This window comes from Musa acuminata, chromosome BXJ1-6, assembly GCF_036884655.1.
Source record: "Musa acuminata AAA Group cultivar baxijiao chromosome BXJ1-6, Cavendish_Baxijiao_AAA, whole genome shotgun sequence".
Classification (NCBI taxonomy): Eukaryota; Viridiplantae; Streptophyta; class Magnoliopsida; order Zingiberales; family Musaceae; genus Musa; species Musa acuminata.
In genome coordinates, this window is record NC_088332.1 from 38647325 (window position 1) to 38657574 (window position 10250).

Consider the following 10250-nt stretch of genomic DNA (forward strand, 5'->3'; position numbering starts at 1 on the left):
GTCATGTGATTAGGAGTAAATGTAGAACATGAATTTACTGCCAAACATTTTACAAAGGTGGTCGGAAGCACTTTTATGCTGTGATGCAGTCATGTCCTTTTCAAGGATGACAAGGACATTCGATCACATGAATGATGTGAATAATGGACATAAAATGCACTAGATAATAAATGAGGCTGATACGATTAAGGTACAAAGGATGTGTCAGCTGATCTTTGAAGAACTATTCAATAATAATATGACAACAAGTGCACAAAAATTGTAAACTTGAGAAGAGAACTTACATTTACCACAGCAAAGCTCAAAATCCAACCACAAAAAAGATTGAATTTCTGCCAGAAACAACCATTAATCCTATCTTTCGCATGCAAGTCTAAACCAAAGGTTGTTCTACAATTTTTTAGTCTCATAAAAAGGAAATGGAAGTTGAATTTGCAGCTGCAAGGTTTCTTCAGTGGATGGAGGAACAATGATATAATCAGAGAACCAGGTTTTTCTATCTATTTTGTTAATCTTTATTCTCCAATTTTAATTTAAAGCATTTAAGTTGGCTTTTATGCATCTCTTGTGTGCATTTCTCTTCATCATTTGTCAAGTTTCAACCTGTAAGTTCTGCACCAAGATATACAACTCGAGAACTAACCACAATCTCATTCCCCACCTTTGCTTGCAGATCCCTTTGCACAACTAATACCAACATGTACTAGTGTTATTTTGGATATATAACTTCCCATCATTTAAATCTGGCACCAAGAGTAACCTATGTTGTCTTATCTGATGCATCATGATTATCCAGCTAACAAGTCAAGAAGATAAGATAGACGAAAAAAAGAAAAGAAACTCAATCTCTGCTTGTTTTGTCAAAGTCTCTGAGTCCATACGAAAATTGAATAGGAGGAGGGCACCAATGGAGACTTAGCTTTGAATTAATTGGACAATGTCCTCATATATGACTCAATCAAACCAAGTTTCTTCAATTTGGCAGTATCGATGTGACCATCAAACTTGGATTCTTGCTCTCTTACAAATATTTGTTCTCTGTTGATGCAAATTTCTGGCATCCTTCCGGCCATTTAATATAACCTACAATTGTTACTTCTCATCCCCATTGTGTCTATTCAAACATCAATCATAACTTCATGTTTCGTAGGATTCATCTAAAACGCATAGACAACTAATAAAATAAGATGGGGTTTTGTCCAACCTTTTTATCGATCTCCTACAAGCGCTTCCATGCCTTCGATCGCGTGCGCAGAGAGGGAGTAGCCTCGTGCCTTCGATACAACGACCGGAATATGAAAGAGGAGAAATCGGAGGATGTGAACTCCGAGGTCGGGATCGGGAACCCTAATTTTAGCACGGGGGAGACGTCAATCATAAATTTATTCTTTATTCTTATTTTATTATCTGCTGTGTTAATTTTATTTCACTTGTTTATTTAAAATTTGAAAATATTTTAATTTCAGAATTGACGTTTAATTATTAAATGTTTTTGATAATCTTAATCAGAAGAAAATACGTCAATAATGCCACGCAGTGACGTCAGAATACGATAAAACCGGAAGAAAAGAAAATTAATTTTATTTGAAGAATCACGGAAGATTTTTTTGTTTTGTGAACACCTATGACGAGGGGAGAGACAACAAGTGCTGATGAAGGAAGATGATCACAGTTTGATCCACTCAGACCCATCAATGAAGCTCATGGAAATGAACGGCTTGGCTTCCTCGTCCGTGAGCTCTCTCGACCATGACACCCTTCCTGCGTAGCTCGCCCCTGGGCCCGTGCACTTGTATTGTCCATAGAACACGGTCCTGCCATGAAATCAACACGAAACACCGATCATTTCACGCTTGTAATACAAGACTGATCCAATCTGCGAGTCTCAAACAGGGATTCAGGGAAGCAAGTGCGATACACGTCTGAGAGCACTGGAGAAAAAGGAGAAGGACGTGGATTTCTAGGTGGCTAATAAAGCATTGCACACCTCGGAAAAGCTACAGATAAAGGCTTGAGGACGCATGTTCAAAGGCCGGCCCATAGAGGGGACCGGTTTTAACTGTGGTGCATTTCATCAAACAGGAGGCCCCTTGCATCACAATCGATATGTTCTATCATTTGGATGAATAATTTCGATGTTTCTGTGTTTGATTCCGACTCAGACTGCAGGACTGAGAGTTCTGAGCAAAACCCGTGTGGTGTAGGCTGTACTTCATCGGACGATTCCACCCGGTTGTCAGTGGACAGATCCACAAAAGCGATGTATCACTACGGGTGGTGGACGTACATGAGGTTCAACAAGTACAAGGCATCAATTTTGACCTAAGATATGTAAATGCTTTACGTCGAACACCCTGTGGGCAAACGCAGCTTTGATCAGTCCTTCGTCCCCATCTCTCTCTCTCTCTCTCTCACGAATTAATGAATCTAAGTAACAAAGAAATCAATTGAAAAAGTAGAACGAAAGTAAAACAAACGAGGAAGCAAGGGCTTACATTTCTCTGTTGGGGTCTCCCCAATTGTACCACCCTCGGGGGAGTATGATGTCGTCCATGTAAGTGTAGGCGAAGATGACTCTGGAGAAGGTTCCCCACGCCCGGCCAAGGTACAGCGCCCCCGACCCCGTCACCTTGCAGTTCACGAACGAGAACCCCGTGTCCTCCAACAGGCTCATCCGGTTCTGCGCCGTCAAGGCTCCGTAGTTCTGCGCTATGGCGTGCACATGACACCCCTGGTTCGCGGCCCCCCAGCAACAGCAAGACAACAACAGAAAACAAAAACACAGTATCAGAACCTCTTCCTCTTCGACATGTGAACCGAATCCTGAGGCGCAGCGGTGCCTGTTCCTAGGCGCCACCCGCCACCTGTTCGTCCCAACGACCGGTCGCTGCCCTCTTTGTGCAACGTGACAAGCACAAGGTTGCACGCAAAGCTAACACATCCGCGTGCCGCGGTGAAAAGCCCGATTCCAACTTGATGTTTACGGGCGCAAGCAAGCGTTTCAGTGTTAAGAGGACAAAGCAGTGCCAAGCACCGAGATAAAGCCAGGTTTGTAAGCCATGCGCCCCGCCTTGTTAGGACTAATTATTGGCGGGTGCTGTCCCTGTTTGGAGCAGAGACTCTCAGCACGAGTTAAAGTTGCCGGCAGCGGCAGCGGCTGCTACAGAGGATGGTGTCGGTTGCCACTCCGTGGAGGAGGGATACGATGGCACAACCAGGGGTGATGTGGCATCTAGTTGGCACCCAACTCCAATGCCACAGCACCAATAAAAAAAGCCAATAAGTGATTCAACCCTGCTTGGAGTCGCAGGCTAGAACATCGGAGGACGACTCCATGGAGGTAAAGGGAGGGGATTAGATCGGATGGCTGACCTCGTAGAGGGAGAGAGCATTTCCAAAGATGAAATCCACGGAGCCCTCGATGTAGCAGTCCTTGTAGTAATGCCTGCCAACGTGATCATAGAGCGTGTCCTGCGCCCCCAGAAACTTGCATCCCACAAAGGCTGCTGTGTCTCCTGATATCCTCAGCGACACCGCCTGCTTTCCCATCGCCCCTGGCGGTGGTACAGGGGTGGTGTTCTGAAACCCCAACAAAGCAAGCAAGAGAACAGGATCAGGACGCCACACAAACTCCATTCTGATGGAACACGAAACACATACCTTGAAAGTGATGTTCCTTGCGATGAAATAAGGAGCATTGACGGCGAAGGTGGCTGAATTGAAGGTCCCAATGGGCTGCTTCTTTGGCCCGAGTGTTTCAGCTGTGTCACCCCACTGAACCACCGTCTTGTCTGCTCCTGCTCCTTGGATGGTGATGAAGGCTCTCATCGGTGACACGTTCACCTTCTCCCTGATTCACGAACAGACAACCGGTGGGTGCTCATTCCATCCACGAAAGCTTACACGAGGAAAACGGTGAGCTCAAGAACGTCACTCACGTGTACGTGCCGGCAGTGACCTTGATCACAACCCTCACCAGATTGATCAGAGGAAGCGAGTCGACGGCCTCCTGGATCGTCGTGAAGTCCCCGACCGACGGGTTCTTATCGACGGTGAGCGTGTATGAGGGGAACGCCTTGTTCAGCGCCCTGCCGAAGACGCTGTGCCGGAGGCCGCCGACCAACCTGACCCACCGCATGAACTGCTGTTCCACCATCCCGGCGCTCGTGGAGTTCACCGGCGGCGGCGCTCGGCGCCCCGGCCGGAGTCCCTTGGTGTGGCAGTGCACCTTGCCGGAGTCTACCAGCACCAGAAGGATTATGATGAATGCCACGGACTGGAACCTGAACATTGCGATCAGGGAAGGGAAGTGACGACGCTGGGAATGTGTCTGCAGGGGAGAGAAGTAGGAGGAGGAGAGGGGAAGAATTTAAGAGAGATCACGGGTTGTTCCACTGGGAAATAAAAGGAGCAGAGGCAGAGAGAGAGGGTTCACAGGTGATCCCTCGACGCAGTTAGGGTGCTTCTTTTAAGCACATCTATGTAGTGGCGTTGGTCCTCGTCGATCCCTTAGCCAAAAAGAAGAAGAAGAAGAAGAGATAGAGAGAAAAAGGGAAGTTGGTGGTTCGATTTGTGTCCGGGATTTGGATTTGCTTTTGTTCTCTTCTTGTTCTATTCTCCTGCTCGTGATTGTTTACGGAGCTAAGAATGTCCCTAATATATTCCAAATGCTACTGTATGTCGCCGACGTTACTGTTTCCTTCTTGCCCGTTCTGCTGCTGCTTCTGTAGCAGCCCGTGATCTCCCTCTGACCTGCCAAGAACTATCTATGGCATGAGCTCATGTGCTTCCCCTTTCATCTCTCGCCACAAGCACTGAGAAGGTGGGCATGCATCCACGACAACCCCAGCCCGAAACAGAGGAGGGAGAGTACGTGAGCTCGGTGGGGTGGTGGTTGTCGATTTGTTTAGATGCAGGTCGTGAGACTCGGCAAGTGTTGGTGATGATGTGTGCTTGTTGTTGCTTGTGGCCATGTCGTCACACGGCAGTGGTGGTGCGGGTAAAGGCAAGGAGGTGGCGGGCGGAAGCCGACACGAGAGCATCCGAACCACTAGCTTATGCGGTTGGGTCTTACGAGCCATTGTGCTTGCACTGTGACAGAGCCAGTGGCACTTCATGATCATATTATAATAAGTTGTCTCAGTGGTGTGCAGTGTGGGATGTGTGTCTGAAAATTTTATATTATTTTTTCTTCTTTTTGACTAAAAGAAATCTAAAAATTAGGTCGAATTAGAGTGACCACTGATAATTAGATACGAAAGTTAGCTTTAGGGGATAGTTAATGACCAAATTTTAATGGGTGCCTTATCCACTGTGATTAGTAGATGACAACAGAGTAAGCCTATCCAATAACTTGAACTAAATTAATTATCCATTAATTAAATTTGGGTGTAGTAAGAAAAGAATATGAACTTTTCATCACAAATTGAATTATAATCGATTTTTTTTTGGATCAATTACCATTGTTAGTAATTTAAATTACATAATTCAAATATATTTTGGTCCGTTAGTAACTACAAATAATAACTAATAGTTATTTTTTTTTATTTTGTTAAATAAATAATAATCAATGATTCTAAGGTTAAATTATATATTTATTACCTCTTATGGTTAATTATATTTAGTATCATGATCTCTAATTTTAAAGAGTTATATTAAGATCCTTATACTTATAAAGGTGAAATATTGAACCCCAATTCGCCTCACGTTGTTAACTTTATCGACAAAAGAAAATCGCATATATCACGTGTAAAAAGGGGATGAATAAAAAGGATAAAAAATTAATTTTATCATCCTCATTTGTTTCAAATTATTAATTTCATAGGAGGAGAATGGTAACTTCGGTAGCATCGATAAAAGGTCTTTTCTCCCCTTCGACTATTCTATCCTTCCAGACGACATCGATGACACACGAGACCGGTGGCATTCTAAAGAAGATTCAGGCATCGCTTCCGACCTCTATGAAGTGCTATCTTTAATTTACTATCATTCCGTTCGACTTTTGTGAAGTGCTATCTTCAACTTCGCTCTCGTCTGGTTTTTCTCTCTTCCGACTGTGTTATCTTTTCGGAAGACATACCTAGTGGTGACGATCGATAGCGCATGAGACTAATGACATTCTAGAGGAGATCTAGGAAAGAATCACAACATGTAAAGCATATCTAATATTATGTCATCAGATATTCTACTACATGCCAAATATCATCACATGTTATGTTTGTGTGATCAACATTCCTTGTTGTCGTGTTGTTACCACTCCTTTCCACCATTTTCATCAAAAATAGTCTTCCATCTCTTTCAGTAATTGGAGAGGCCAACCAGATAACATCATTCCCAGTTATCGGACGAGGTTCATAAGATCTGACAAGGAAAATACAGTGCCATTCGAAGTCATATACTCCAGTCCTTAATAATACTGAAAAATTACCAACAAGTAAGAGGACAAAAATACAAAAGAAGTCCGTAAAGGAGGAGTCTTTGTCTTGCCTTTCTATTTCCTAAGGCACATGAAAAAGAAAAGATGAGAATGAGAATAGACATTTTCGATATGCTATCTTTATTTCCAATCCAACAGGAGTAGGATGGAGCATCATTTCTGGTAGCTCTCTCAAATGGATTCCAGTGTTGGGTTCTTTAGAGTGCTTGGTTTTTCCCATCCACTACTTTGCCAAAGGAGCCAAAGTTGCAGGATGCAATGGCATGGTTGGTCTGATCATTATGATTCTTGCCTCACATCGTCGTCCAATGTTGTCCGAGAGATAAAGAACAAGTGGATATATATTTCATTCATCTCAGTCACGAGGCTAATATGAGATCGTAACCACGATTGTTGTGATGAATGAGATTGCTGTGTACTTGTTTCTGTTGCCTTCACTCTTTAGATGATCAATATTTGTAGTCAACCCTCATGAAACCCTACAGCAGAAAACACACAGATGAGAATAAACTTATGATACGTGAGATAGGCTGACCGCATATGAACTCGTCCTGATCTCGGGACTGTGTTTTACAAAGTATAACATGTTCATTTTTGTAGTAAATCCGATTCATTTTAAACTAGAAGATAAGATTTTCCTAACTATACGAAGAAATCTCTCTATTCTATTGAGGTTCGCTGCGACTCATGTACATACGTGACTCTGTTCGATGGTATAGAATCTACAAGAAAAAGAACTTACAATGAGCAGATAGTGAGGGAAGTGCTGATGAATCACGGCGGCGAGGAAGGACTGACCGCAGAAGCCATCAACGAGCACATCAAGGCGGCCAACTACAGCCCTGCGCCGGGGCACGACAACGTCTTCCTTTACCGTCTCGAGCACCTCGTACAGGAGAATCTCATTACTTGCAGCGACTCCGGCCTATACACCCTCACCGAGCAAGTAGATGCGAGTTCGGTCGACAGGGACGCATCCGAGAAGCACATTAATGTTCACGCCCATGCGCAGTTTGGAATTTAAGATCATGTCTTGTGTCTCTTCCTCATGCCCTGTTCTTACGCACAGATGGTTCAAGATGTGCCGATGAATCAAGCCGGAAAAGGACTGACTGCAGAAGCCATCTCGAGCACGTCAAAGCCGGAGGCAATGACGTTCCACCAGAGCAAGACCAGCACCACCTCGACACGCTCATCCAGAAGAAATTGGTCACTCCAGGCCAGTCCGGGCTTGACACCCTCGCTGAAACAGAGACTTCCGGTGGGCCGATCGCAGGTCCACCGTCACCACTCCACCATCGGTACTTCTTCCTTTGGAATTCGATCAAGAAATCCTTTTTTTATTCTTGCTAACGCACGCCGGATGTGGTTGGTTGATTGAAGATGGTGAGGGATGTGCCGACATGCCACGGCAGAAACGAAGTTCTGACCAAAGAAGACATCAACAAGCATCTCAGGGCGGGGACCTACGACCTGATAAGCAGATAAGATTTCCTCCAGTTGAGGAAATCTCTCAGCAGTTGAGAAGCAGATAAGATTTCCTCAAGACAGTTGAGGAAATCTCTCAGCAGTTGAGAAAAATCCTCCAACGTGTGTATAAATGACTGTCAAGAACTCACTATCAAAATGTATTAGGCAATTATATCTTATACATTTCATAGTTTCTTCTACAATTTCTATCTTTCTATCTTCTTCGCTTAATTTCTATCATGGTATCAGAGCTGTTTGCCTAGAGCAAGCCCTCTTCTCCGGAGTCCAACCATCCCTCTCGTGGCGACGCCTCCGCCCCTCAGCCGTAGCCATTCGCTGCAGCCTACTGCAGCACTTGCGGCTGCTAATATCAGATCCTAAAGGAAGCACAGTCACGGCCTTTGTTTCTACCGCCGGCTGCTGCTCCCTTGCCAACCGAAGTCTTCCGCTGAAAACTCTGCTGCTCTTCCGGCCACCAAACTCCAATACTGCATTACTGCAACTATCTCCAACATTGCAGATTTCTCCAGCATCGCTGCAGAAATCGCTGCAAGCTGCAGAGATTTCTTCCACCTCGCTGCAACAATCTCTCCTGCACTCTGAATCGCTACAGCCTACCAGTGCCTCTGGAAGAAGCAGCAGCCCTCTTCGGCATTGCATACAGCTACTCTTCTACATCTGACGTCTTCATCATCTACCTCCCGCCACAGCCATCGCTACCTTTCTTGCTGCAGATTGCTCGCCCATCACTGCAGTTCATCACGCTGCAGCCTTCTCTGCAGTTCATCACGCTGCAGCCTTCTCTGCAGTTCATCGCGCTGCAGCCTACTCTGCAGCGCATCGATCTGCTTTTCTCCTCCTCCCTTCCTCCTATATCTTTACATCTTCTATAAAGATCACTTGACCCGCCACAAAATATCTGGGATGTCTTCATTTTCCTCTTCCGTTATTCCTGTCCCTATTTTTGCAGGGACTCTGAGCACTTCTCAAAGTCTTATCACCATCAATGCTGCAGCACTCATTCCCTTCAAATTATCCAAAGGCGGCAACTTCGCATCTTGGCGGGCACAACTTTCTAATCTTTTATTTGGCTATGATCTCTTAGGTTACGTTGATGGCTCTCTCCAGTGTCCACCTGAAGTGATCGACATCCCAGGCGAACCCAATCCAGTGCCAAATCCAGCCCACCAACTATGGTTACGTCAAGATCGCCTCATCCTCCAAGCTATTCAAGCTTCCGTTGCTGGATCCATTGCCCCGCTGATATCCTCATGTACGACTGATGTAGAAGCATGGTGCAAATTACAAACAACTTTGGCAAATCGCTCGCGTACTCGCATGCTCGGACTTCTCTCCAATCCGATGAAAATGAAATAAGAGGGAAGTACTATTGCTGATTATCTACAAAATATCAAAGTTATCATCGATGATTTAGCTTTGATAGGTCATTCTCTCAGCGATGAAGAAGTCCTAATCCATACCCTAAATGGCTTAGGAGGCGAGTACAAAGAACTGACAGCAGCACTTCGGGCACGTGATTCACCAATATCATTCGAAGAACTTTATGATAAGTTGATCGACTATGAGACGTACTTGAAGCGTGATGATAAGTTGCCCGGACCACCTATTACAACTCAGGTCAATCAAAAATCCAAGAGGAAGAGCAACCAGTACAATAAGCACGTCAACAACGATTTGGCTAAGCTGCCTCCTAGCCTTATGGGGCCCAGACCAAACCCTCCTTACCCATATCAAGGTGGTAACTTTCATAATACTCAGCCGTCGCGTCCTGACTTCACAGGCTGCCAACGAGTTGTTTGCCAACTATGTGATAAAGTTGGACACTCCGCGAAAGTCTGTTGGTCTCGTCCCAGACTCCCTACTCCATCACAGTGGCCTCAGGCGAATTTCATGGCTACTCCAACTCCTACTCAACCTAATTGGATTGTGGATTCGGGCGCCTCTCATCACATCACCTCTGATCTTCAAAACTTGTCCATCCACAACAACTATGACGGAAATGAAGATATCATCATCGGTGACGGTAAAAGAATTCCTATTACTCATTCTGGTTCCTCAACGCTTAGTTCACTTACCACAACCTTTACACTCGATGATGTTTTGTGTGCACCTAACATTAAAAGAAACCTCATTTCCGTTTCTCAATTCTGTAAACAAAATAATACATCAATTGAATTCTTTCCTAACTTTTTTCTTGTCAAGGATTTGAGCACGGGGGCATCCTTGGTCCAGGGCCAGAACAAAGACAACATTTATGAGTGGCCATCCACTTCACAAATTACCCTTCCTACTGCTCACTCCTCAATCGCAGCTCCGGTTGATG

The 10250-nt window shown here is 44.8% G+C and overlaps 1 protein-coding gene across 3 annotated transcripts; it reads right to left on the reverse strand.

The window, feature by feature from the left end:
* Nucleotides 1-1555: 1555 nt before the first annotated feature.
* Nucleotides 1556-4804, reverse strand: LOC135580818 (probable pectinesterase 53). Of its 3 annotated transcripts, none has more exons than XM_065188524.1 (5): nt 3939-4782; nt 3661-3850; nt 3373-3579; nt 2496-2731; nt 1556-1814 (listed from the first exon to the last, which is right to left on the reverse strand). In XM_065188524.1, the coding sequence occupies exons 1-5, from the start codon at nt 4289-4291 to the stop codon at nt 1667-1669; spliced, it is 1134 nt and encodes a 377-aa protein (XP_065044596.1). In that variant the 5' UTR covers nt 4292-4782; the 3' UTR covers nt 1556-1666. The 3 variants fall into 3 exon arrangements, with proteins under 3 accessions (XP_065044596.1, XP_065044595.1, XP_065044597.1); XM_065188525.1 differs by lacking the exon at nt 1556-1814 and adding an exon at nt 1856-2354 and having other exon boundaries at nt 3939-4804; XM_065188523.1 differs by having other exon boundaries at nt 3373-3850; nt 3939-4791.
* Between the last annotated feature and the right edge of the window lie 5446 nt (nt 4805-10250).